The 27,913-nt window shown below is 36.8% G+C and overlaps 5 protein-coding genes across 6 annotated transcripts; 1 reads left to right on the top strand and 4 right to left on the bottom strand.

The window, feature by feature from the left end:
- Window positions 1-19: 19 nt before the first annotated feature.
- LOC117782633 (DNA mismatch repair protein spellchecker 1) lies at window positions 20-3,567 on the bottom strand. Its single transcript, XM_034619656.1, has 6 exons — window positions 3,421-3,567; window positions 3,308-3,357; window positions 2,437-3,227; window positions 1,287-2,371; window positions 997-1,229; window positions 20-940 (listed from the first exon to the last, which is right to left on the bottom strand). Exons 1-6 carry the CDS (start codon window positions 3,467-3,469, stop codon window positions 392-394), a joined length of 2,757 nt encoding a protein of 918 aa, XP_034475547.1. The 5' UTR covers window positions 3,470-3,567; the 3' UTR covers window positions 20-391.
- A 1,782-nt stretch (window positions 3,568-5,349) lies between these two features.
- Window positions 5,350-8,211, bottom strand: LOC117782672 (polypeptide N-acetylgalactosaminyltransferase 35A). Its single transcript, XM_034619699.1, has one exon. The coding sequence runs from the start codon at window positions 8,061-8,063 to the stop codon at window positions 6,174-6,176; it is 1,890 nt and encodes a 629-aa protein (XP_034475590.1). The 5' UTR covers window positions 8,064-8,211; the 3' UTR covers window positions 5,350-6,173.
- Window positions 8,212-8,689: 478 nt separating this feature from the next.
- On the bottom strand, window positions 8,690-12,693 carry LOC117782648 (ras-related protein Rab-14). The gene is made up of 5 exons (XM_034619669.1): window positions 12,372-12,693; window positions 9,980-10,093; window positions 9,741-9,921; window positions 9,498-9,680; window positions 8,690-9,435 (listed from the first exon to the last, which is right to left on the bottom strand). The coding sequence occupies exons 2-5, from the start codon at window positions 10,083-10,085 to the stop codon at window positions 9,258-9,260; spliced, it is 648 nt and encodes a 215-aa protein (XP_034475560.1). The 5' UTR covers window positions 10,086-10,093; window positions 12,372-12,693; the 3' UTR covers window positions 8,690-9,257.
- Window positions 12,694-13,080: 387 nt separating this feature from the next.
- On the top strand, window positions 13,081-15,778 carry LOC117782626 (nucleolar protein 10). Its single transcript, XM_034619645.1, has 4 exons — window positions 13,081-13,224; window positions 13,284-13,685; window positions 13,746-14,467; window positions 14,527-15,778. Exons 1-4 carry the CDS (start codon window positions 13,159-13,161, stop codon window positions 15,491-15,493), a joined length of 2,157 nt encoding a protein of 718 aa, XP_034475536.1. The 5' UTR covers window positions 13,081-13,158; the 3' UTR covers window positions 15,494-15,778.
- On the bottom strand, window positions 15,505-16,221 carry LOC117782627. Of its 2 annotated transcripts, XM_034619647.1 has the most exons (3): window positions 15,959-16,221; window positions 15,750-15,902; window positions 15,591-15,666 (listed from the first exon to the last, which is right to left on the bottom strand). In XM_034619647.1, the coding sequence occupies exons 1-3, from the start codon at window positions 16,140-16,142 to the stop codon at window positions 15,662-15,664; spliced, it is 342 nt and encodes a 113-aa protein (XP_034475538.1). In that variant the 5' UTR covers window positions 16,143-16,221; the 3' UTR covers window positions 15,591-15,661. The 2 variants fall into 2 exon arrangements, with proteins under 2 accessions (XP_034475537.1, XP_034475538.1); XM_034619646.1 differs by having other exon boundaries at window positions 15,505-15,902.
- Between the last annotated feature and the right edge of the window lie 11,692 nt (window positions 16,222-27,913).

Genomic DNA, 27,913 nt, shown 5'->3' with positions numbered 1-27,913 from the left:
TTTTTTCAGATTACAACTGTTAATTTAATTTTTAGGAACGTGGAATTCGGATGATATTTTGAATAGAACAAGTCCAGGTGTGCACATTATATACAACAATGTCCACTAAACTAAATAGCTAAAGTAATAATAGTGAAATATTTGATAATTTCAAAGCAATTCGTATGCAAAATTGATGTTTAACAAAAAAATTTTTAAAACTGATGCATGTACACAAATATAAAAAAAACTTACAACTAATAAGAAAAAAGACCAATAAATGTTAATATAATAAATTAAAAGGTTTTTAATGGATGGCATTCAGAATACGTTACTATATATGATGTAAATTCTTTTTTATATCAGCCTTTAATTAAGTTGAATGAACTGTAGTTAAAAAAATCTTCGTAAGCTAAACCTCATTAGTGCTTAGCACTGACCTAAAGTAATCGCTGTCCAGCTGTTTAATATCCTTGGCAAATTGGGCCACCAACATGGTTAGATCCTCCACATTGATCTCTGTATTGTTGCCGGCTGTTGATAGCTGCTCTATAGCAACTTGAATTTTATCAAGCAGTACCTTGTCCGCTTTATTTTGTTTGACAGCATGCTCGTCCTCAAACTCATTGTACACCTCTTGAGCGTTGTGGACGACGTGCTCTGGGAAGTTTGCCAGACGTGCAACCTGTATTCCGAAGCTCTTCTCCATGACCCCAGGTCGCACCTGATAAAGCAATGTAAAGTTGTCTGTATCGGCTACAGCGGCCATGTGACAATTCTTTACGGTGGGCAACGTTTCGGCCAGTTTAGTAATCTCATGAAAGTGTGTGGCAAACAGAGTGAAGCACTTGGTTTCCTTCGCCAGATGTTCGGCAATAGACCAGGCTATGCCACAGCCCTCATAAGTGGATGTACCGCGTCCGAGCTCATCAATAATTACCATTGACTTCTCCGTAGCTGTCTATGGGATATATGATTAAACCAAATCTTATATGGAGTCACGAAATAACTAGTTACCCTTATAATGCCAGATGTTTCAATCATTTCCACCATAAAAGTGCTCAAGCCCTTGATAATATTATCACTGGCACCGACACGACCTAATATAGAATCCACCATGCTGACAATGGCCAAGCTGCAAGGCACAAAAGCTCCTACATGGGCCATCAGAACAGCTGTGCCTACGGAACGTATATAGGTACTTTTACCACCCATATTCGGACCTGTTATAATGAACATGTTGCAATTATCTGAAATAAAGTGAAGACTTTAAAATGTGAGCTCTATCTAGATCCGGGTAGACACACCCTTTTTAAATTCCACGCTGTTAGCTATAAAGCTCACATGCTCCTGCAGTTCCAGGCACGGATGACGAATATCATCTAGTCTCAGCTGACCGGCGCCTTCCGGCAGCATCTTAGGGCGCACATAGGGCGTTGGGGCGCAACGAGCGGCTATTGCAAAACTAACCAGACAATCAAGCTGGGCGAGATCATTGTTTAAGCAGGTGAGCGGCGCTGCATAGCCTACAGCCACTTGGATAATTTCCTCAACAATGGACTGCTGTTGTTCCTCATAACTTATTCTGCAGCTGCCAAACTCTTCCGCATAGCTTTCCAACTTATCTGAGGTGAAGCGCACACCACCCTTAATGACATCCACAATTCGATAGTTCTTGTTCTTGCGTAGCACAGAGTCATCTTTAAGTGTGATGCGAAAGTGATAGCCCAGCTTCGCTACATTCTCGAGCTTGACTTGCTTGCCATCAAGATCGAGTTCATCATTACACTTGCTTTGCAGCTTCTCCATTTTGTTGTACAACTCCGTCATTGTATGTTGCAGCTCCATGAGGCGACTGTCAAATGAGCCTTTCACCAAATACTCGCCCTTTTCAATAGCCTCGAAGTCCACCACCTGCTCGACCATTTGCTTAAGCCCAGTCAAATCCTCCAGGAAGCTTTTAAAAGGAGCACACAACACACTCTGTACTGTGCTATTCCCCAGATCCAACAGTAGCTGCAGTATCTTTGGTGTGCGCAATATGACCTGGTATATGCGAAACAGATCTTGTAAAGTGGCCTTGCGACGCATTAACTTCTTGGTGAGCATCAAAATATCTGGTATGCGCTTAAGATAGTCTAGACTTAGCATGTCTAGCGTCTCCGGCGACTCCAATAGACACTGTACAATATTGTGTCGATCGTTAAGAATCTCGCAACTTCGCAGCGGCTGCTTCACCCACTGTGACATGAGACGATGACCCTGAGGTGTTCGACAATGATTCAGCACTCCCAGAATGCTTTGCCAGCGATATGAGGGCATTGATGGATGTGTTCCCGGTTTGGGCAATATGTTGAGAGCGGCAACAGCGGCTGAATCCAAATGTACAAAGCTGCGTGGCAAGCGAGTTTATAAATTTACATTTGTTTACTATTTTTGACAAGTATATTTGCTTACCGCTTCAGATCCAACTGCTTTAGCTCGTAGTGCCCCAAATTACCAGCATCATTGACCAAATCTAAATATTTGATTGCCGATCGAAGCGCTTCAGATGCCAGTTGCATTTGCAGCTCCTTCAGTCCGTTGGCATCCTCCTGCTGCCCCTTGGCAAAGCGCACCAGGCGATTCAAGTCCTGCAGCAAATCATTGCGTTCAGCGGCGCTGCTTTTTTTTGGCACAGTAATCATGACATTATTGCGTTCTAGAAGCGTCTTAACAGCTTTGTATTCACCATCCGCTGTCGGCAACAGACACTCTTTAGGGCCTAACAGGACCACTGTGGCCTCCAGTTCCGTAAAGAAATCATCGTCAACAAATTCGAGCAGTTGAAATGTGCAGTCGTTCTGCTCGACTGCAGCCACGCCCACACGCCTCTGTGTGCCACCCTCTAGTTTAACCAGTAGGGAAATAATACTATTTCCGACCAAGACCTCTTTGTTAGCAAACAATATGTCCTCGAACTGCAGCAGATTTCCCGGTGATCCGCGGTATTCCAATTGCCATTCCGTTCGCTTTACATAAACCTCAACGCGAAGGTTGCGCACAAGGAGTAGCTCACGGACGGCCAAATCAAAATTCGCCTTGGATAGTGCCACATACTGCAGCGTTTCACTTTTATCATCCGGCAGGAGCACGTGAACATATGCAGTCGATTTATACACTATTTTGGCCACCTGTTCGCAATCTTCGCTACCATGGACAGTATAGCAATCGGTTTGATCGTAGAACCGCACCGTTGACCTGGGTTTCTAAGGTAACACAGATACATACAAATGTATACATATATGCGCATTGTTTTCTTAATTATGCATAACCACTTGCAACTTACCTCGCCTATCTTGTTGTGGAACTTAATAAAATTGCGACGCGCATTTTTATCTATCGAGCAAAACGATTTCTAGTGAGAAATAAATTTCATTTCTACTGCAAAATAATGCTCACCCATTTGCAGCACCGGTTCCTGCCTGCTAACCACTGATTTTCCTTCCATTGTTATTATATTATGTGTTTTATTAAACTGCTTTTAAACAATTTGCTAATTTACGCGCCACTTAAGAAAAACGACGCGAAAAGGCAGTGTTGGTAAATGTGAATAACAAAACAGCTGTGACAGAATCTACGTGTATCAGAATGACACTTGCAAATAATAGGGGTATTCTTGAAACAGGTTTAGATTTGTTTTTGAATTGGCTTAAGCAAATTTTAATCAGTTTCGCATCGGCACATCACTGCGGACGGCAGTTCGCGTTAGTGACGAAAACAGCACGAAGGGTGCGAAAGGCGACTAACAATATATACATCTAAGTTGGAAAATTTGCTACGACTGTCGGATCAGATCAAGTTATATATTGATCGAAAGGTTTAGTCCTAACTTACAAAATGGCATACTAAAACTTTTTCTAATTTACCTGGGTCATGAGATACGGGGGTGTAAGTGGGAGGGAAAAAATTTGTATGATCGCAGCTTGTGGAGCCGTTGGGGCTTTTTGGTAAAATCATTTATTTATTAAAAATTCTTATAAAAAATACGCGTCGGTTGATACCTCGATGACCAAAATCCGTTAACTAGTTCAAAAGATAAATAAATTTGAAATTTTTAGTGGACTTCTCAAAATGAAATGAAAAGTTAGTTTCTTTGTTTGTCTGTTTGTATCAAAGCGCTAAACAAGCTTAGATGTAATGATGGGGATTTATTCCTCTTTGAATATTTATAAATGTTTGTTCTACGACTTTTCAATTTCCCGCTAGTTTAGCGGGTATTTTGGTATTTGAAACCTAAATTTTGGTTGAGGGGTTTGGAAGATATTACCTGTTAAGTGAATAAATACATTTTTCTATCGGTGGAAAATCATGTTTTAGTACGAAAAACTTTATCCTGACCAAAGTTGGTTCAAATCGGACTTCTATATCATATAGCTGTCATAGGACCGATCGGGTCAAAATTAGGTTTTAGTATGGAAAACGTGTTTGTTTAGTGAGATATATTAACCAAATTGATAGCATATGCATTTAAGTCAGTTTTAAAAATTCTGACCGAAGTTAGTTCTTATCGAACCACTATATCATATAGCCAATCGGTCCAATATTAAGTCTTAGTATGAAAAACTTTTTTGTTTTACGAGATATCGTAACCAAACTAATAGAATATGCATTTAAATTAGACTTATATATTCTGACCAAAGTTTGTTCTAATCGAACCACTATATCATATAGCTGCCATAGGACCGAATGGGCGAAATCCAAGTCTTAGTATGAAAAACTATTTTTTTCATAGTAAGTACGAAGTGTCCGACAGTAGAGTATGCTCGGCTGTAGCAACGCGAGCAAAGCGAGGAGGAGGCGGAGCACCCTAGTTTTTCTTTATAATTAAAGAAAAAATTTTTTTAAAATATGAAATACGTTCTACAACAAAATTTATATATTTTACTATTTGCCTGCATTAATGATAAAGTTACAATGTCAAAAGCAAAAGCAATTGCAAAAATTTCTGATATCCCACAAAAAAACCTCTACACGAGGTAAAAGTCTAGTGACGAAAGCAATTTCTAACCCCAAAATTTGTGATATCCAATTTTGTGACGAACAAAATTTAGTTTAATCTAAAAATTTTTAATAAAAATAAAAATTAATTTAAAAAAAAGCGAAAATTGGCATTCGGCACTGCGCAAAAAGTAATTTTTATGTACAAAGAAGCTTACCCTTTTTGCTCACAGTGCACAATGCCAAGTTTTGCCTTTTTTTAAATTAATTTTTATTTTTATTTAAAGTTTTTAGATTAAACTAAATTTTGTTCGTCACAAAATTGGATATCAGAAATTTTTTTGTGGGATTTTGGTTTTGTGAATTTGAAGAAAAAACGCAATTACAAAATATGATAAACAAAAGGTGTGAAAACTAGTTTTCAGGCTTTTTAATAATAGTTTGGTTGCAGTATAGTAGTATTAAAATGATACTATTTAAATATATTGATTAAATTACAATTCAAGCATTTCCAGCTTCATTTTACCGGCGCCTTTTTGGCATATTTTTGAGCTTCGACTTTAAATCCCTTGGCTCTCCTTAGCTGTCTGGCATATGATAAAAATGGAAACAAACACCAAGTATTGCCAAATGAATCTGCCAAAGTGAAGTCACACATATAATCAAAGTATAATGAAACTGATATCTGACTCAGAGCAGATTTAGCTAATATTGAAAGAATGACCCGACTTTGAGAAAACAATTTTTTTAAGCAGCTGGGAACAGCTGAACTGTGAAAGCAATTCTGAATCCGTTTATGGAATACCCTATTTTTTTTGTCAACAAAATATTTTGCAGATATGTTACAATTATCGATATATCGGTTGCTTATCAAAATCTGCGGCATCTTAAATATTTTGAAAAGGACAGCTGATCAAAGATATCGAATTAAAAGTAAATGAATTTCAGGTAGGCCGCTGATGCTTTCATTTCTACAATTAATAAAGCAAACTAGAACGACTTTAACTGTGGAATTTGTACGTAATAATAATGGATCAATTTGGTACACACATATGTACACATATCAATTGCATTGGCTATTGTCACTTTGAGTAATAAACTACACTTGTGCAAAGTACAGACTAATTTACATACATATGTTGACTTAATAGGTCAATCAACATCTTATTCTTAAAGACTAAGATCAGTCTAAAATTGCGTACAAAGTAAGTCGCTCACAGCTGCTTGTCCGGCTGCTGCTCCTTCTTGCCCTCCTGCTTTAATAAGACAATGTCCCAGGCCCCTCCTACGCCGCTGGCCTTGGAGCACAAGTCCAGGCTGATTCCGGCTCCCACTTCAGCAGCCGCGGCTCGCAAACAGGTTCCCTTTGCCATGTTGTAGACAGGACTGTCGGAGTTGCGAGTGTGGCGCCATTGTTGGTCGCCCAGCATCTCGTGGCACTTGTTGATCACGACGAGGGCATCCGACGCTGCCTCCAGGCACAGGAGTTTGTCCAGGATGATTTCCGACTTTTCGGTCTCGTACCACGTCTGATTGGGGGCACGCGGCCGGCAGAGCTGCAGTGTTAAAGAGCTACCCTTCCTCCAGAAGCCTTTGACTTTTGGAGCTACCACAGCAGCACACAGCTGTGTGCCACTGAGCCGTAGCTGAAACGAGTCCAGATAGTTGCGCTTGCGCGAGTGCCACGGCTGGAAGATGGGCGCCGGTTCAGACTTCTTGGACTCCTCGCCGGGCACACGCAGCTCGGGATAGACATTCTTAAGATACCAAGCAAAGTCGTGGCAGAGTAGACGCTCCCGCAGCTCCAGGCGTCCACTTATGTCGCCAAAGTTGTAGTCTTTGGGTACCTTTTCGTGCTTTAGATAATAATCCTTGTATTTGTCCATCCAGACATGTGCCAGACGCAAAGAATTCTTCAGCATGGTATTGGCGCCATCGGGAGCCGTGTAAGGACGTCGCTTACGAAAGATGTGTCCAACACGGGAGCACGGCACAATCTTGATGGCTCCTCCACACTGCCAGACGCGGAATGAGATCTCCAAGTTCTCGCCGCCCCAAATGTCCATGGCCATGTCGTATTCGCCAATGTGCTGAAAATACAACCTGTTCACGGCGAATAATCCACCCGCCATGGTGGGTGACCGAAAGGGTCCTTTGAAGTCATCCGGCACCTTGAGGGTCCCGTCCGGAAGATGCTCCCAGCGAAAATGGAGGCCCCAGTTGAACCCACCTCGCACCAGAGGACTAGGCGTGTACTCGAAGGTGTCCGCATTGATTAGATCGATCACAGGCACCGCAAGCGTCGCATTTTCCTCCTTAACCAGCCGCAACAGCGGCTCCAGCCACTGACGATTCACTTCGATGTGCGAGTCAAGGAAGACCAAAACGTCGCCGCTTGCATCTCGGGATCCTATAACACGGGATCGTATCAATCCCTCGCGCTGCTCGTTGCGTACGTAGCGCAGGTTGTCGTACTTGAGTCGGGCGTGCAAATCGGCCAACAGATGAAACTCCAGTTCCGGCAAGTCGCTGTTATCATCCACAAGAATAATCTCCTTCAACAGATACTCCGGCGTGCGCTCCAGCACCGATTTAATGGAGCGCATCAATGTCATTTTGTGCTCGTTGTAGAAGCACATTATAACCGATGCCTGTGGCAGCAATTCCGACTCCCTGGTATCCTCGCGGTCGCACACCTTGTGTCGTGTATCGGGCAAATCTCGAAAGAGTCCAATGTTATTGGAAACTAGCGCATTAAAGGCATGATGCTTATAACCAATGTCGCGTATATACTTGTCCTGTTTGTTGCGCACCACGCCCAACAGATCGAACTGTTCCTGTTTCTGCTCTGCCTTCCCCGCAGACAATTCCGATGATCGTGTGGAGTTCAGAGATGCAGGCGAGCAGCCAATTGTAACCTGCGCCTTATAACTTAACTCGACTCGAGGCGTCACATTCACATCGGTGCTGAATCGCCAGCCAGCCTCCGGAATGGTGCCACGCAGCATATGCATGTAGACGAGTAGGGCCAGCATCCAGACGCCAGCAATGAGCAGCGAGGCCAGGGAGCAGGATTTGCATAATAGACGCTTGATTTGCATCATATGAAAAACTGTATATGCGTATGTTGTCAGCGTGCTTAACGACCAACAGACATTCCGTCACTGCATTGCTAAGAAAACCGGATTTAATGCGGTGTCGTCAATATTTTGTTGTTTGTTGGCTCACTAGCGTTGACTTCATTAAATTCAATTAATTTGAATACTTCAGCTGACATCGATAGTACCACAGCGTTGATTTTAAACTATCGGTAATTTTTTTCTGGCATTCAAGGTTGCCACATAGGTGTACATTCACATTGTGGGCGCGCATTTTTAAATATTTAGTTTCTTTGCAAATTATTTAATAAACATTTTTAATTCGAAATTGACAATAAAGGCGATCATTTTTATGAATGTTAGAAGTTCGTCACTTCTCCTGGAAAAAAGTTGTATTGCTTAAAATAATTTCATCAAATCGAAAATAAGAGAAAATTCCGAAAATCAAAATATGTATCAACAGTAAAGAAACATTTATGCAGGTACGTACTGATCCATTTAATATCTTAAGTCGATGAAAATCCTCCTTGAACGATCTTGGGTAGGTTCTTCATTTAAGGCACTTTGCTTGTCACACAAGTATAGCTTTTAATATCTAGTAGTTCTATGCTTTTATAAATATTGTTTCTTTATTTTCTATAGCATTATGCATTAAATACGTCTTTAATATTCATATAACAGTGTTTACCTTCAAATTATACACGTTTACATTACACAACATTTAACAAAATGAGAATAGAGAATACATATAATAATATATACAGATTATTACTAACAAATTGTAGGGTAAAGAACAAAATAATATAGAAAATGTTTAGTATTGTAAAGAATTGAAGTGATAAACATATTTGCTATTTTTTCCGTTCTCTTAATATCAAAACAGTGTTATAGCAGTGCTAACAAACAATGAGAAGTAATGCAACAATTCAATACATATATGAAAATTTTATGTTTAAATTACTAGATACCTAAATGTTGCTTGTCAATTGGGAACATTATATATTTTGGTTTTTGTTCACACTTTTTTTTTACCTTATCCAATCAATTAACTAGATAAATTATGTTTTTTTATTTGATTTGTTTCTTTGCATGTTATTTGCAAGATTTTTGTAGATAGATAAGAAATCAATATGATTACGAGTTGCACTAAAAATATAAGTTGGAGTTTTATATCTATGCGTGTGTATAATGTTAATAAATTTAACACGAGCACTGATCCTTGACATGTGTTGAGTCGCTGCTGAGATTTGGTCGCGACGGTTGCGACGGTCGATGCTGCACACCCGATTCTGACGCATTTAGATCGAGGCGACCCTCCTGAATATTCTGATAGATCTTGCGAGCTGTTTCAAGAAATGCCTCCTCTACATTTTGGCCGCTATTTAAAATATTGTTTTATAAGATAATTTATTATAAATATAATATATATTGCATACTTACGTCATTGCGCTGGCTTCCAAAAACATGAGACCATTTTCATCAGCAAACTCTTTGGCCTCTTCGTAGGTTACCTCTCGTGTACTCTCCAAATCGGATTTGTTCCCAATGAGAAAGATCACAGTGCTGGGATTTGTGAGATTGCGCGTATCGGTGAGCCAGCTGCTCAAGTGATTATACGTCGATCTACACAGATTGTGACAACATTTTGAGTAAATAGTTATGGTCTGGATTTAAGTGACTCACCGTCTGGTTATATCGTAAACCATCAGAGCACCTGCAGCACCGCGATAATACGACCTAGTTACAGCACGGAAACGTTCCTGGCCGGCCGTATCCCAAATTTGTAGTTTAATTTTTTTATCATCGACTTCGATTATGCGTGTGCCAAACTCCACGCCGATTGTGTGTGGACAGTTGGCCATAACTGAGCAAAGAAAAAGTCTGAAAAGTTCCTAAATGATAGTGTAACCATAGGTACTTACATTTCTTTTCGGTAAACTGATGCAGCAAACAGGACTTGCCCACGCCCATGTCACCGATGATAATGTACTTAAAGATATAGTTGTAGTTATAAGGTGCAGCAGTCATATTGGGACCTGGAAGCGATATTACACATGTTTTACTTTTATATAAAATTGCTTCTATTGTATAAATTCCCACATTTTTCTATAATGTAGTCAAAGTGATCATAAAGCTTATAAACAACGCGACTAATTTTATGTCTTTTGTGATCCATTTTGCTGACCATTTGACGAGCCACTCAACTCAGCCACTGCAGGGTGCTTTTATTTAAAACATATGTAAAAAGAGAACAACTTTTTATCAAGAAATTGTAACGCTGCATTAATTCGACTCAGCGTCGTTTGGTTCTGCCTGTTTTTTGTGGCATGTCGCCATCGTGTTTTGCCATTCAGCCCCCAATTTATGGAGAGCTTGTGGTTTGTGTTTAAACAGCAGTGTAGTTTGTTTGTGTATTGTGCTAAAAGAAAACAGTTGTTTAAACTTTAAAGAGTTATATTTGGGATTACCCCTCAGATATTTAGTGCAGAACCGTCGCTTGAAGTGTGCATATCAAATTACAACATTGATCTTAAAATAGTTTATTGATACTCTTGATATGAATGCAATTGTGGAGTTTAAGAATTTTAATATAAATGGGAACCAAAGGAGAAGAGACTCTACCAGAAATCTCTCAGAAATATCTCGGATTTTTTAGCATCAATTTAGAAGTGATATCGCTTGTAAGGAGATTATTGAATACAGGGGTGGTCAAAAGTATTTACACAAAACTTAAGTTAAATCTACTCGCTATTTAAAGTTACTTCATTTACATTTTGGCATCAATTGAAATTTCTTCAAAATGCCGTTTGAATAATACAAAACTTTCCTTAACCCATTAAGTAGCTATCGAAAATTTTGAATTTATGTAAAAATCTATTTTTTTGACTTTTTTCCTAGGGCTTAAACAAAAAAAGTTTTGATGCAAGAAGTTTCTTCAAACCATTCTAATAGTAAATGCAAAAAAAATTTTTCAAAAATATCTTAGCTTATATTTATTACGATTTTTTGTATGGGATGATCTAAAAAATTTTGTATGATAAGGAGAAAAAAGTGCAATAAAGGGTAATTTTTAGCAAGCTTAAAAAAATCATTAAAAATATAAGCGAAGAAAATTTTCAAAAATATCTTCGCTTATACATTTTATGATTTTTTGTATGTGATGATCTCAAAAAATTTTGTATGATAAGGAGAAAAAAGTGCAATAAAAGGTTAATTTTGTAGCAAGTTTCAAAAAATCATAAAAAATATAAGCGAAGATAGTTTTGAAAAATTTTTTTTTGCAGTTACTATTAGTTACTATTTTGTTCAAGTTCTAGGAAAAAGTAGATTTTTACATAAATTCAAAATTTTCAATGGGTACTTAAAGGGTTATGGAAAGTTACGTATCATTCAAACGGCATTTTGAAGACTTTTCCATTGATTCCAAAATTTAATTTCTGTAATTTTTGAATATCGAGTAGATTTAACTTTAGTTTTTTGTATCGTAATTTAAGAAATAAATCAATCTTCACATAATTAGCAGGCTGTCGATACACGTAATATAAAAAAGTAATTTAATATCAATTTGTTTTAAAGATAGGAATACATTTGCAGCTTCAGTATGTATTTACACACGTTTAATGTCTGTCAGAGTCTTATAGTTTGAACAACTATTCTAGTAGCTCTGTTTTTGTTTGCTAGTTAAACAGCAATCAGTAAATTTATATGCATATACACGTACTAATTTTCTTATCAGTCAATCACAGAACAATGAATGAAAGCCGATTTAATGGCAAGAAAATCTGAAGGTTGACTCAGAAAACTAACTTATTATTTAATAATATGCTGGAGCTTAAAAATTCTGCTGCGCATAGAAGACAGAGATAATGAGCTAAAAATTATTGCAAAAAAATAATGAAAAATATTTGCTTATGTGTAGATATTCCCTGTGGCATGCCGAAGCAACGTTATTTGATAAAATAAAATAAACACAAGGCGTGTCTAAGCAGACGACTAAATTGCAACAAAAATGAGGGGTGTACCATAAACAAAAGCCCTAATATCAACTACTCTCGCAAGGGGAAGGAGGCAAGAGGGAAAAGGGAAAATGGGTGGCCTCTAGTACAACCCGTAACACAAACAACAACAACATAGCGAGTAATTTCTGTAGTACAAGGGAAAGTTGTCATTGCGGGACACTGCTAAGAAATTGACGACCCTTTCTTTGTCGACCACCCACACCACTGTAGACAACTTGAAATGTTATTTATAACGTAATAAAATCTACAGCGTCTTAAAAATGGCTTAAAAACAACGAAACAGCATATTACTCACCGTTTTTTCTATATTTCAGGTTGAACTGGGGAGCAGGAATGTAGTAAGCCAGCAACGAGCACGGGGCTGATGGGGGGTGTAAATAAGTGACTGTATGTATGTATTTATGTGTATATCGTTGTTTATGTAAATTTTCAATTACACACTGTCGATAAGAGCACAGTTATGTGCTATTACGAATCGAGCACAAGCATAAATATGCGGGCAGATATGTAGCACCAATAATAACAATTTTAAAATATGGAAACTACAGTAAATTCTTTTGCGTTTTCTTGTTTGCAATCTTAGCGACGAGTTGTGCGGTGATGCCAGACTATTTAACAAAGTGCTAAGCAGTGCTGCCAGCTTTTGAAAGGAAAAAATAATTGGAGAGCAAAATACAGATACATACTATCACAAAAAGATACAGTAGCACTCACTAGTGCTGAAAATAATAAATAAATAAATTCATCATAAATCACCCCCATTTGTGGTTCTTTTTTTTTTTTTTTGAGATAAGAACTGTATTATAGATAATTACCGGTCTTTATAATACTAATATTAATTTAAAATAGACAGACTTCCGGCTAACAGAAATGTTCAACTTTTTCTAGCAATGGAACTCTGAAAATAGTCAGAGCTAGCTATAAAATAGCTATGCTGGCAATAGTGACTAACACTGAACAGCTGCACAGAGCTTAAATTTAGTGTTGTACAATTCAGTAATATCATTGTTCTGCCCAGCACTGTAATACCGCACGTGTTCTGTTTTTTGTTTATACACGATTTTTACTATTAAAATGCAGTAATGTTTGTCAACGAAGTAAACGATGTGAAAATCTACAACTTAAGCGCCGGCAAATCGGTGCCAGATGTAAGTTAATTCATTTTAAGAAGACAGCGCCTTAATTAATTAATGTTTGTCTTTTGAAGTGGCTCACCGATCGGCGTAAGCGATCACAGCTGATGAAAAAAGTGGACACACGCCGTCAAATTGAGCTGATACAGGATTTTGATATGCCCGGCGTTTGTACCAGCATACGCATGAGCCCGGATCAACAGTATATCCTAGCTACGGGAACTTACAAGCCCCGTGTGAAATGTTTTGAAGTATCCAATTTGTCCATCAAATTTGAGCGATGCTTCGATTCAGAAGTGACCACATTTGAGGTGATAAGTGATGATTACAGCAAAATGGTGTTTCTCCAATGCGATCGTTATGTGGAAATCCATGCAGCACATGGGCGACACTACAGGCTACGCATCCCACGTTTCGGTCGCGATATGAAGTACCATAAGCCCAGCTGTGATATGTACATTGTCGGCGTGGGTAGAGTGAGTAAAGACACTTGTTGACTACGAAGGCGACTTTACTTTATCATTACTTTTCGGCAGGATATTTATCGACTGAATTTGGAACGTGGTCAGTTTCTGCAGCCCTATGAGTCGGACGCCAGCTGTCTGAATGCCTGCGAAGTAAACCCAGAGCATCATTTGCTAGTAGTGGGCACTAAAGAAGGCACAGTGGAGGCCTGGGATCCTCGCACCAAACAGCGTTGTGCCATTTTGGATGTGGCCATGAAACTACCAGGTGTCAAAGAGTTCCCCTCAGTAACGTCACTCAAATATCGTAATGGGCTCCACTTGGGAGTTGGCACGGCCTCGGGACATGTTTTGCTATATGATATACGTGCCCGACAACCGTTGCTAGTTAAAAATCATCTCAATAATTTGCCTATCAAGCGATTAGCTTTTAATCCGGCACAGAATGCTGTCTACAGCTTGGATGAGGCCACGTTGAAATTATGGGACGAGCAGACAGGCAAGCAAATAGCCTATGTGGAATCGACAACATCCTTTAATGACTTCTGCACTATTCCGGATACCGGAATGTTCTTTCTGGCACAAGAGGATGTAAAGATGTTGACTTATTACGTACCTGCCATGGGACCAGCACCGCGCTGGTGCTCCTTCCTTGATAATCTCACTGAAGAGATTGAATCAGAGGTGGTCGAGAACGTTTTCGATGATTATCAGTTTATCACGCAAAAGGAACTCGCCGAACTGGGTTTGGAACATCTCATCGGCACCAATCTACTAAAGGGCTATATGCATGGGTAAGTCATTAAGAATATAACTATCATTAACTCAGCAAAACTAAATTATTTTTCTGCAGCTACTTCATGAATGTGCGCCTGTATAACAAGGCTAAGGCTGTTGTAGAGCCATTTGCATTTGATCGCTTTCGCAAGGAGAAAGTTCGGCAAGAGATCGAAAGTGAACGCAAGTCCCGTTTGCAAATTGAATCTAAGCTTCCAAAGGTCAACAAAGAACTGGCACTTAAGATTATGGATGAGCAGGCAAATCCCTCCAACAGTGCCAAGCAGCGCAATATGCCGAGTCTGTTGCAGGATTCACGTTTCAAGGCAATGTTTGAGAACACCGACTTTGCAGTTAACAAAGATGCTGAGGAGTATCGTTTGCTGGCACCAGTGCTCAATCGCCTAGATAAGTCGAAGGCCAAGCAGCTTAAACAGCGCGTCGAGGTTGCACACGTCGCAGAGCTGCACGCGGATGAGGCAAATCCGCGCGAAGACAGCGATAATGATGAAGATTTGTTTGGCTTCGAGAAGAGCGATCCCGACCACAGCAGTGGTGATGAGGCGTCCTCAGACGATGAGGATAGACGAGACTATGTCAAGGAAATGAAACAGGCCTACAAGCAGGCTAAGTTTCTGCGTGATGAAGAGCAGAGAGCAGAGAACGAAGACGAAGAACCAGATGGACCAGATGATTATGTGTCTCCACTGGCGAATGTCAACATTAACAAGCCGCCCTCAATTACGCCGACCTTTAAGCTGACGGCTCTTGACAAAGATCAAGGCAACAGTGAGCTGCAGCGTCGCATCAAGCAGGTCAGTCTTCAGGATCGTGTGCGCGTCATGTCCAACCTGGAGGGTCAAGTAACCAATGTGGGCCGTTCACTTGGCAATCGTCAAATGACATTCGAAGTGAACAGAGAAAAGAAATTGCAGAATTTCGCAAAGAAACGAGAGGAGGAATTGAAAAAGCATCGTCAGGAGCGACGGGGCATCGTAAGGCCAATCAAATCGCTCAAACTAAAAAAAGTTAATTTTAAGTAGGTTTTTATAATTACATTTTCTTGTACATAAAGTTTAGATTTATGTAAAATTATATAAATCCTCTTTCTGTGTCTGCCTTAAATATTCTCGTTACTTAAATCGACCACTCGTTTTATAAACTCCTGATTAGGATCATCCATACTAAGCAACCCAAGTGGTTGCAGGTCGTCAATCTGCAGTGAAATCAGATCAAACTTACTATTAGCACCACTACGCTGATTATTTTTAGTGAAAGTGGACTTTATGCTAATATCACCTTCGAATAAATCATCAACTGCTTCCTCATTTTGAAATGTCGTATCTTGTTCATCATCACTTGTCTCTTTCAATTCCTGCATTTCTAGCTCGTAATTATCACATCCTGAGTCTTGCTCTATTAGTTTAGTCCAGCAACTCAACTCCTTTCCCTCTGTATAATTTTAAATTAATTAGCTAATTACTAAATTATACAATGATTAAACCTACCCAAAGAATTTTCGGATCCATTCAATATTAAATGCATTAAAGCTTCTGTTACGGGTCCCGTTCGAGGTTCCGCCATTTTATCAAAGTAATGTTGAAAGAATTGCTCAGCATTGCGGAGCCTTAGGGGCGCCTCCGGTTTTCCAGTTTGTGTGCAGACCAACAAAGCTGATTGCTCTGCTCCCATTATAAAAATGAATTTGACAAAAATTAAAAGAATAATTATTTGATTTCAAGCACAGATTACTGAGGTTCGGTATTACTACTAATAATACTCAAAATAAAAGATAATTTATTTTAGTCTTTCTTATAATCTTGTAGATAATATGTTTTTGTCATGAAGATGTATTTTAGTGCTCAGGTACTATATCTCCGATACCTCAAAATATAAAAAATTTTAAAACTTGATTTTCGACCGATCGGTCATTAGCATATTCTAGCACCAAAAATTCTTACATCCAAATTTGTGAATATGCTTTCGTCACTAGCCTTTTACCTCGAGTAATTTTTGTGTAATATCAGAAATTTTGTAATTGGTTTGAACTTGTAACTTTATTATTAATGCAGGCAGTTAGTAAAATATGTTATTTTATTTGTTGCTAGTGACGAAAGCAGCACGAAGAGTGCGAAAGGCGACTAGCAATATATACAGCTAATATGGAAAATTTGCTACGAGCTATATACCGATCAAAATGTTTAGTCCTAACTAACAAAATGGCTTTGGCTTACTCACCTGGTTCATTTGATAAGGGGGTTTAAGTAGGAGGGGAAACATTTTAATGATTGCAGCTAATGGGGCCGTTGTTATCGAAAATACGCGTCGATTGATACCTCGATCACCCAAATCGGACAACTAGTTCAAAAGTTCAAATTTGAAATTTTTAGTGGACTTCTCCAAATGAGATGAAAAGTCATTTTGTTTGTCTGTTTGTATCAGAGCGCTAAAAAAGCTTGGATCTAATGATGGGGATTTATTCCCCTTCAAAAATCTAGAAATCTTTGTTTTACGACTTTTTGGAAAAAACCCCTAGTTTAATTCTATATATGATTGGATAGGTGTGTTTGAGGGCTTTTAGGCGTTCCTTTTTTCTTTCTTTTTAAAGTACTCAGGTAACATTTTACAGGTGATAGAAGCTTCTTTAGACTACATTTAGGCGATTTGTGACAAAACGGCTCTAACGATTTCTATTTTGAGTATGTTGTAGTACGTAAAATTTTGCGTTTTTTTGGTATATGATATTTTGGCTGAGACGTTTGGTAGATATTACCTGTCTACTAAATATCCCACAAAAAAACCTCTACACGAGGTAAAAGTCTAGTGACGAAAGCAATTTCTAGCCCCAAAATTTCTGATTTCCAGTTTTGTGACGAACAAAATTCAGTTTAATCTAAAAATATAAATTAATAAATTCAAAGCGAAAATTGGCATTGTGCACTGTGAGCAAAAAGGGTAAGCTTCTTTGTACATAAAAATTACTTTTTGCGCAGTGCCGAATGCCAAGTTTCGCTTTTTTTATAAATTTATATTTTTGTTTAAAATTTTTAGGTCAGGATATAAAGCGTTTTTCAATAGGTGCGCTTCAACTTTTTTCCGATAGGGACGGCGAACGACGCAATATTTTTTATTGTTCGCTTGTCATTTGTAAACGTCATTAGTATACATTTCTCCATGGAACGCTACACACTTGAACAACGATTGCAAATCGTGCAAATTTTTTATGAAAATAATCGTTCTGACAGCTATATAGTGGTTCGATTAGAACCAACTTTGGTCAGAATATATAAGTCTAACTTAAATGCATATTCTATTAGTTTGGTTAAAATATTTCATTAAACAAAAAAGTTTTTCATACTAAGACTTAATATTGGACCGATCGGTCCGATAACAGCTATATGATATAGTGGTCCGATTTGAACCAACTTTGGTCAGGATATTTAAAACCAAGTTAAATGCATATTCTATTAGTTTGGTTAAGATTTCTAATAAAACAAAAAAGCTTTTCACAGTAGAACTTGATTTTTGCCCGATTGGTCCTATGACAGCTATATGATATAGTGGTCCGATAGGAACTAACTTCGGTCAGGATTTTTAAATCTAACCTAAATGCATATGCTATCAATTTGGTTAAAATATCTCACTTAACAAAAAAGTTTTTCATACAAAACCTAATTTTGACCCGATCGGTTCTATGACAGATAAAGGGTGGTCCATCTAGTGTTTGGAATTTGAAATATTCATAATTTGACTTTAAAAGCGTCAAATGTCATTCGGAAAGCAACTAATATTTAGTAAAAACTTTGACATTTACGAAATGGGTCGCTATTTGCTTGAAGAAAGTTGGGAAATAATAAAAACATATTTCCAAAGTGGTGAGTCCTCGACTCAAACTGTGCGAAATTTGAAAAAAACATTTAACAAAAAAAATGTTAAATTATTGGTTCTTCGAGGAAATTGTAGCGGAAGACTTGGACGATATTTGGTTTCAACAAGACGGCGCTACGTGCCACACAGCGCACGCCAAAATCGATCTTCTGCGCCCTATCTTCGAAAATCGAGTAATCAGCAAATATGGAGATGTGAATTGGCCGCCAAGAAGCTGTGATCTGACACCGTTAGACTATTATCTGTGGGGAGCGGTCAAGGACAAATGTTATGCAAACAATCCTGAATCAATTGATGTGTTGAAGAACGAGATTCGTGTTGCTATTGCTGACATACGTGCCGAAAAAATTGAAAATGTTCTCAAAAATTGGGTTGATCGAATGGGCTACTTCCAAGTCAGCCGTGGTGGTCCTTTCCAATAAATGTTCAACCTTTGAAAAATATCGACCCGTTTTTTTTTTTTATAGCAAAATTAAATTCCAATTTTTAACTGGACCACCCTGTACATGATATAGTTTTCCGATTTGATCCAACTTTGGTCAGGATATATAAAACCAAGTTAAATGCATATTGTATCAGTTTGGTTGAGATATCCAAAAAAATTTTCGTACTAAAACGTGATTTTCGACCAATAGAAAAATGTATTTATTCACTTAACAGGTAATATCTTCCAAACCCCTCAATCATCCAAAAAAACGCGAAGTTGTACGTATTACAACATATTAAAATTTAACAGAAATCGTTAGAGCCGTTTTGTCAGAAATCGCCAAAATGTAAGCTACAAAACGTTATTTCAACCGTAAAATGTTACCTGAGTACTTTAGAAAGGTACGCCTAAAAGCCCTCAAACACACTTTTCCAATGATATATAGAACATATCTGTAGCTTCTATGGTTTGGAAACTGTTGAGGTTTCAATTTTACCGGGATTTAGCGTTTTCCCGCTAAACCAGCGGTTTTTTCAAAAAGTCGTAGAACAAACATTTCTAGATTTTCGAAAGAAATAAATTCCTATCATTACATCTAAGTTTTTTTTAGCGCTCTGATACAAACAGACGAACAGACAAACAAACAGACTTTTCATTTCATTTGAGAAGTCTACTAAAATTTTCGGATTTGGGTGATTGAGGTATCAATCGACGCGTATTTTTAAGTAGAATTTTTAAAAAATACATAATTTCACCAAAAGGCCCCAACAGCCCCATTAGCTGCAATCATTTAAATTTTTCCCCTCCCACTTACACCCCCGTATCTCATGACCCAGGTTGGTAAGAAAAAGTTTAAGTATGCCATTTTGTAAGTTAGGACTAAACCTTTCGATCGGTATATATCTCGATCTGATCGGACAGTCGTAGCAAATTTTCCAACTTAGCTTTATATTTTGTTAGTCGCCTTTCGCACCCTTCGTTAAAAGTTTTAGTATGCCATTTTGTAAGTTAGGACTAAACCTTTCGATCGGTATATATCTCGATCTGATCGGACAGTCGTAGCAAATTTTCCAACTAAGCTTTATATTTTGTTAGTCGCCTTTCGCACCCTTCGTGGTGCTTTCGTCACTAACGCGAGCTGCCGTCCGCAGTGATATACATTTTTTTTTGGGTCGAGAATCACGTTTTAGTACGTCATGCAGATCGGCGGTTACTTTTGTGCGTTTTCTTGTCTGTAATGGACAAGTGCGAGCAAGACAGACAAAATTTAACGTGCACACATACATATGTTTACATATATATTTCATATTCATATTCAAAATTTTCAATGGGTACTTAATGGGTTAAGGAAATTTTGTATCATTCAAACAGGATTTAAATGATCTTTTCATTGATGCTAAAATCTTCATAAAGTTAGTTTAAATTATGAGTAGATTTAACTTTACGTTTTGTCAAAATAAATATGCCGACCACTTTATGTACACAAGTGCGTTAAAACTTTTTTATTCAAGATGCCTCGACCAGAATCGAATCCCTTCCGAAAGTTTTTTTCAAATAACTTGGAAAAGAACTCGGGCACTTGCTTGGTTCAAAGTGAAAATAAACGATGTGATAAAGAAATATCAGTGAGTAAAATAAATTTAATTTAAAAATTATATAGTGACATAAATACATGTACATATGTACATACATCTACGCATAATAAATGTATAAGTGATTTTCGCTTTAAAACAAGGCTGCAAGCATCCAACATTTTGGAAAAGACACTTGCAGCGTTGATTTATTTTGCTTCTTACGTACATTCATACATACATACATACATGTACATGTGTATGTATGTACATACACCTATTTTGGATACAGTGCGCCAAGTGACAGACGTGAAAAAAAATAATAAATATATTTTTGTCTGCATGTAAAGATATACAATTTTTTTAAATTTGTCAAAACATTTTACTACTGTATGAACATGTAGGTATACATATTTTTTAACCAACTTTTATCATCAGGGAAAGCACGGCAGAAATTTAACGAACCATGTCAAGCGGTGTCACTTAAATGTTTTTGAGAAAAAACTCGAGAAAAGCAAGCCAAGTGAAGTCAATAATAATTCAGAATTGCCGAAATTTGACGAATTTTTAACAAAATCTGTGAGCGTACGTAGCGCGAAGGAAAGCATTCAAGAAGCATGTGTTTTACTGTTCACAGTGGATGGCAGACCTATTTCGTGCGTTAATGATGTTGGATTTCGTCTAATCTTGGATCCCATAATAAAGGGTATGGGCTGCGATAATTTTGTGGTTTTGTGAAGATTGTGTTAAGAACATTGGAAACAGAGGAAATGTTTTCATGCCACATAGGGCAGCATCTTAAATATGTCGTATCGACAATTTTGAGTAAATTTGGAATTTCCACCAAGCATGTATATTCGTGCACAACGGATAATGGACGAAATATGCTGAAGATGGTAGAGTTATTACGGATTACGAGTCTGAAACTGATGAGCAGGATGATGACGACGAAATAAGCTATTTGTTGAATTTTAATTTTGACAGAAAGTGCGTTGAAAAGATATTTTACTAGTAATTTTGAAAAATATGTTCGCTTTAATATATTTTTATTATTTTTGTAGGTATCAGATGTGCAGCCCATACGCTTCAATTGGCGGTCAATTCAGTTCTAAACAAGCGTAAGTTTTCTGGTGCCATTGCTTCTGCGCGATCACTTGCTAAGAAACTACGTACCCCCAATATAATTCATCACTTGGATGAAAAAAAATTGAAAAACCGCCAATTGATTGCGTGACTCGATGGAGCTTCACCTATAAGATGTTTGAAAGCCTTTCTAAGCCAGAAGTACAAAAATTCTGTACGAATTTAGCTGCAGGAAATTCTGATTATCATCTAAGAAGCTCCAAAATGTTGGAGATAGTTCGCGCTTTAAGGCGCTACAGCGCGAGCTACTTGTCTTCGCGATTTTTACGGAATTTGGATCCGTTGCAAATAAGATACACAGAGCTGCAAGTCGGCCCTAGCATAACTGTTATTTAATGAATTGGAATATCGAGAACCTTCCCTTTTTGAAAACGTTTCGTGAAGTTCAGAACAGAAAACTAAATGTGTATCGTTTTTAACAAATCTTAATAATTTGATATTGGAAATTTTAAGTCTAAGTGAAGCAAATGAAAGCACTCGCACATTTAATTCTACCTTGTCCGACATCGAAATACCACCGATGTTGATAGGTACCTAGATGTTTATGCACATATTGATCACAGTTCTTTACTTGCGAAAAATAATATTATAAACACATTAAATTTATTTCTTAAGCAAAAGCGCTTGAATACTAAAGTTAATATTCTTGACTGGTGGTGTCAAAATAAAAAAAATTCCCAGAGTTGTATGAACTATCGAAAGTTGTGCTTGCGGTCCCACCCACACAGGTCAGCGTAGAGCGCCTCTTTTCCGGTGTCAAATTTATTATGAATCCTTTGATGAAGAAGATGGACAATAAAACATTAAATTTTGTCATGTTCATTAGGAGCAATAATCGTTTTTAAATAAGTTATGTATTTTTTCAATAATATGAATATTGATCTCTGAATTTTCAATATAGCAATGAATTTGCGCGATTAAAATAAGCTGTATTATTAATATATTGAACTTTTAATTGTTTAAGCTTAACTACACTACGTATCACACTACATAAGCGTTACAAATTAAAAAAAATAATGAAGTTACAAAAATTAAATTAAATTTTAAGTTTTAAAATCATAAATAAAATTTGTGATTGAAAAATATCTTTTTAGAGAACTTTTATTTTTTGTGAACCGAAACTATACCGGTATTTCAAAACCGAAACTTTTAAAAAAACGGTAACTGTTACGAAACCGATATTCACAGATTAACCGTATCCCATAACCGAAAACCTTAATTCAAGCATAACCGAAGCCGTAACTGAAACCGACAATGTTTCTGATATCCAATTTTGTGACGAACAAAATTCAGTTTAATATATAAAATTTTAAATAAAAATATAAGTTAATAAAAAAAAATAAAAAAGAAAATTGGCATTCGGCACTGCGCAAAAAGTAATTTTTATGTACACTGGCGCACAGTGCACAACGCAACTTTTTTTTTTTCTACCGAGATTTGACAAAATCCAAATAATAAGAGCAATTTAAAAGCTAGAGATTCAAGATTTTGCATAGACGAAGAGATTCTAGATTTTTGAAGAAAATTTCATTCCGATCGCACAGTTAATTTAAAGATATTTAAAAATTAAATTGCTGTTTGGTTGATGATGAAGCGTGGGCAGTAATATAAACTTGAATAACATGAAAACTATGTTAACATATTATATAACAAATTGCCGTCCGATTGGTGATGGGCCTCTGTGGCTTAGTGGGTTGAGTCGCAGTGCTAACATTCAATGTGTATTTATTAATGTTATGATAACATAAAATATTAACATTTAATGTTAATAAACATTTTTAAAATTTTGAAATAGAGTACTGTAACAAACAATATAGCAATTTGGCAAGTTATACGCAACACCCTGTGTGTCTCAATTGGTTGAGTCGTGGGTTCGATTCCCGGATCCGTCAACTTTTTTGTTTTGTTTTAAACAAGGCTGCAAACCGGTTTTGAACCGAGCCTTATAAAACCAGTTCGGGTTTTTAAGCAGCCTGAACCGGATCATGAACCGAACCCTTGAAATTATTTACTTTACGAGCCCGAACCTAAACCGAACCGCTTTCTAAAAAAAGGATTGGGTTCGAAAAAAAAATAATTACATAAATTTTATGGTTTTCTAATATTACGCAATTATTTAAGACATCGGATTAAAATAAGTCAAATAAATTTGAATTAACATCCAAATTTGATTACATTTAAAAAAAATTTAATAAGTTCAAAATGTAGAGAAATATATATAACAATTTGTATAAAATTGAACCAAGGCTCGAACCCAAACCTTGGGTTCAGGGGGTACATAAACCAATTCGCGAACCGAACCGATGTCTTGCTCTATGATTCGAGCCGCCGAACCGAACCTTTAACAACATTTTGGAGGTTTGCAGCCTTGGTTTTAAACTTTTATTTGTCATGTACATTAACAGTTGTAACACACATATATGTGTTTTATATGTATGTGTGTACTTATGATATAAAAAAAGCCGTTTTTGACTGAAAAAATAGGCAAAAAAAGCTTAAAAAAAAAAGCTGTAATTATGGGCTCACAAATTTAATGTTCTTATGCCCTGTGCCCACTAAAATGGGCAAGAAGGGTGTAATGTGTTTGGCATGGAATGAATGTAGCAGGCAGAAGGAGGTCCGGCAGCCCCCATAAAGTATATACAATATTCTTGACTAAGCCTAGTTTACACTCGGAGCGAACTGAAATCGTTACGTTTGCCCTTTTCCTCTCTGACAATCAGCTCTTATGTATAGAATTTTGGTATTTTTGTTATCGATATACGTATTTAATCGACCGTGCGTTTTTCTTGAGCCCTGTTAAACCAAATCAGCTGTTCATAAACAAAACAAAATGACAAAATCTAATTTAACCAAATAATATGCAGAAAAGCATAAAATAATTATGTTTGGTTTTTGTATTTATGTAATTTCATAGTTATGCATGCTTATTGCAAATATTCAATTTCATTTTATTAATATTATCATTGAAGAAAAATTTTATTTTATTTTTTTTTTATTTATTCATATCTGCGTTCTTCATTTTATCAGCATTTATAAGCTGCACCTTATACACTTTTCTAAAATCATCAAAACAACGCTTTCTTGTTGTGCTCTTAATTGGCGCGCTCATTTTTTTCATTGTTGACTGACGAAAATAGGTTTGAAACCTATTTCCAATACGTAATTGCGAAAAGTGGCTTTAACAGTGCCATGTTATCACTGCGGACGGCAGTTCGCGTTAGTGACGAAAGCAGCACGAAGGGTGCGAAAGGCGACTAACTATATATACAGCTAAGTTGGAAAATTTGCTACGACTGTCCGATCAGATCGAGTTATATACCGATCGACAGGTTTAGTTCTAACTTACAAAATGGCGTACTAAAACTTTTTCTAACCAACCTGAGTCATGAGATACGGGGTGTAAGTGGGAGGGGAAAAATTTTGATATTTGCAGCTTATGGGGCCGTTGGGGCTTTTGGTAAATTTTTTATTTTTAAAATTCTACTTAAAATACGCGTCGATTGATACCTCAATCACCCAAATCGATAACTGGTTCAAAGATAATTAAATTTGAAAATTTTAGTGGACTTCTCAAAATGAAATGAAAAGTCAGTTTGTTTGTCTGTTTGTCTGTTTGCATCAAAGCGCTAAAGAAGCTTAAATGTAATGATGATTGATTCCTTTTCAAAAATCTAGAAATGTTCTACGACTTTTCAATTTCCAACTAGTTTAGCAGGAAAACTAAATCCACCAAAATTGAAACCTCAACAGCCCTCAAACCATAGAAGCTACAGATATGTTCTATATATCATTGGAAAGGTGTGTTTGAGGGCTTTTAGGCGTACCTTTAAACTTTTTTTCTAAAGTACTCAGGTAACATTTTACAGGTAAAATCAAGTTTTTTAGCTTACATTTTTGAGATTTCTGACAAAACGGCTCTAACGATTTTTGTTAAATTTTAATATGTTGTAATACGTACAATTTCGCGTTTTTTGGTGTATGAAACATAAATTTTGGTTGAGGGGTTCGGAAGATATTACCTGTTAAAGGAATAAATACATTTATCTATCGGTCGAAAATCACGTTTTAGTACGAAAAACTTTTTGGTTTTATAATATATCTCAACCAAAATGATACAATATGCATTTAACTTGGTTTTATATATTCTGACCAAAGTTGGTTAAAATCGGACCACTATATCATATAGCTGTCATAGGACCGATCGGGTAAAAATTAGGTTTTAGTATGAAAAACTTTTTTGTTTAATGAGAAATCTTAACCAAACTAATACAATATGCATTTAACTTGGTTTTATATATCCTGACCAAAGTTGGTTCAAATCGGACCACTATATCATATAGCTGTCATAGGACCGATCGGTCCAATATTAAATCTTAGTATGAAAAACTTTTTTATTTTACTAGATATATCGTAACCAAACTAATAGAATATGCATTTATTTAAGACTTATATATCCTGACAAAGTTGTTCTAATCGGAACCACTATATCATATAGTTGTCATAGGACCGATCAGGGTGAAATTCAAGTCTTAGTATGAAAAACTTTTTTTTCATAGTAAGTACGAGGTCTCCGACAGTATAGTATGCTCAGCTGTAACGCGAGCAAAGCGAGCTTGGGGGCATAAGCTAGTTTTCTTTATAATTAAAGAAAACAAATTTTTTAAATATGAAATACGTTCAACAACTAAATTTTTATATTTTACTATTTGCCTGCATTAATGATAAAATACAATGTCAAAATAAAAGCAAAAAATTTCTGATATCCACAAAAAAAACCTCTAAACGAGGTAAAGTCTAGTGACGAAAGCAATTTCCTGACCCAAAATTTCTGATATCAATTTTGTGACGAACAAAATTCAGTTGAATCTAAAATTTAAATAAAATATAAATTAATATAAAAAAAACGAAAATTGGCATTCGGCACTTACGCAAAAGTTATTTTATGTACAAAGAAGATCACCCTTACACTCACATGCCGAATACAATTTTTTTTATATTAATTTTTTATTATATTGAATTAACAACAAATTAAATCTAAAAACAGTCAAAAAGTCGCATACTAAATCGTTAAACTTTTGTCTTTACAACATGTGCCGATAAGGAGCGTTGCGTAGCGAGAAGTTTGAACCAAATATCAAACTGCAAATCGTAAAATTTGTTTACCTTTTGTTTTGTACAAAAGACGGAACACCAAGATCTCGGTAAATGGAAATGTCTCTTACATATTAAGGCAAGTTAACGATCCGTCGTAAAATTTGGTTCTAGCTAGATTCAATACTCTTGAGGAAGGAGTTGCAGGCCGTGCCCCAAATGTTGACGCCCCATGTAAGGGTGGAAGAAATTATTGCTTTAAACAGCCGGATCTTGGCTGTCAGTGATAACCTCCTTAGCGGCCTGAGGAGCCAGTCCATCTTCCTGCACTTAGCACGCACAATTGCACTAGCCCAAAGGATGTGCAAAAATAAAAACTCAAAGAAAAATAACTTTGCCATAGAAAACAAATGTGTTTTTGTCATATTTAGCTCCATTACTATCCAAAAATACTTAATTTTTTCGCTCTTAAAATCGTAATTGAATTGAGATCGAAATCCTCGATTTCAGTATTCTCATTCTTAGTGAGAAATCTAGTTCGAAAAGTTGCATTTTAAGTACGAAATACTGGATTTTTTCCCTCTGTGTATCCTTTTATGTTGGTCTTGTACATGCTGACCGAATTTGGTTCAAATCGGCTTATAATATCATATAGCTGCCATTGGAGCAATTACCCAAAAAAACTTAATATGTTTTTTTATATTTTTACCAGTCTAAGTTTTTTCCAAAGAAGTACGGGGTCTCCGACAGTCGAGTATGCTTTATATAGTATAGCTGGAATATAGCTTTATTCGCGAGTGTGCTTACATTTTCAAGAAGATTATGAAAAGATAAATATAATTCTCCATGTATCGAATAGGCACGCTTGATACAAATTCGGTATGTCCTTTCCGTCACTTCGACAATTAATGCACTGATAAATTCGAGCTTTGAACTCGAATATACGTATGACCCACTTTCCATTCCGTCTAATCTTTCGATGAGTTTGTCTTAGCTATGTTGTGTCAAAATTGCAGTCTTGTACGACTTATTTCGTGGGCTGCACAATGAACAGTAGGGTGCATCAATTTTCATAAGCCCAAAAAATAAAAAATTTTTTTTTTTATTTTAAATTTTATCATGGAATTACTTGCATATCGTTAGTGTTTATAGTTAATTAACCGTAGACTACGAATATGGGTAACCATTTTTTTTTGGGAACAAACGATGCACCCTAATAAACAGTGAGTCAGACAGACAATCAGTCAGGTCGAACAGTCTTAAATATATAAGATAGAATGAATATCGTTTGCTACAAAACTGGATATCAAATAGTTGGACATGGAAAGACTTTCGTCACT

Source organism: Drosophila innubila (assembly GCF_004354385.1).
Source record: "Drosophila innubila isolate TH190305 chromosome 2L unlocalized genomic scaffold, UK_Dinn_1.0 5_B_2L, whole genome shotgun sequence".
Taxonomy (NCBI): Eukaryota; Metazoa; Arthropoda; class Insecta; order Diptera; family Drosophilidae; genus Drosophila; species Drosophila innubila.
Note: the sequence above shows the minus strand (reverse complement) of the source record. Positions and strands in the feature narration are given on the sequence as shown.

Excerpts from the sequence above, each read along its gene's own strand:
- LOC117782633 (XM_034619656.1), bottom strand. The coding sequence starts at position 3,469 with ATGGAAGGAAAATCAGTGGTTAGCAGGCAGGAACCGGTGCTGCAAATG. Across the intron at positions 2,372-2,436 it reads AAGCAGTTGGATCTGAAGCG|CTTTGTACATTTGGATTCAG; the intron begins GTAAGCAAATAT and ends CTTGCCACGCAG. Across the intron at positions 941-996 it reads AAACATCTGGCATTATAAGG|ACAGCTACGGAGAAGTCAAT; the intron begins GTAACTAGTTAT and ends TATATCCCATAG.
- LOC117782648 (XM_034619669.1), bottom strand. The coding sequence starts at position 10,085 with ATGACTGCTGCACCTTATAACTACAACTATATCTTTAAGTACATTATC. Across the intron at positions 9,922-9,979 it reads TCAGTTTACCGAAAAGAAAT|TTATGGCCAACTGTCCACAC; the intron begins GTAAGTACCTAT and ends TTCTTTGCTCAG. Across the intron at positions 9,681-9,740 it reads GTTTACGATATAACCAGACG|ATCGACGTATAATCACTTGA; the intron begins GTGAGTCACTTA and ends CAATCTGTGTAG.
- LOC117782672 (XM_034619699.1), bottom strand. The coding sequence starts at position 8,063 with ATGATGCAAATCAAGCGTCTATTATGCAAATCCTGCTCCCTGGCCTCG.
- LOC117782627 (XM_034619646.1), bottom strand. The coding sequence starts at position 16,142 with ATGGGAGCAGAGCAATCAGCTTTGTTGGTCTGCACACAAACTGGAAAA. Across the intron at positions 15,903-15,958 it reads TGGATCCGAAAATTCTTTGG|AGGGAAAGGAGTTGAGTTGC; the intron begins GTAGGTTTAATC and ends AAAATTATACAG.
- LOC117782626 (XM_034619645.1), top strand. The coding sequence starts at position 13,159 with ATGTTTGTCAACGAAGTAAACGATGTGAAAATCTACAACTTAAGCGCC. Across the intron at positions 13,225-13,283 it reads CCGGCAAATCGGTGCCAGAT|TGGCTCACCGATCGGCGTAA; the intron begins GTAAGTTAATTC and ends TGTCTTTTGAAG. Across the intron at positions 13,686-13,745 it reads ACATTGTCGGCGTGGGTAGA|GATATTTATCGACTGAATTT; the intron begins GTGAGTAAAGAC and ends ACTTTTCGGCAG.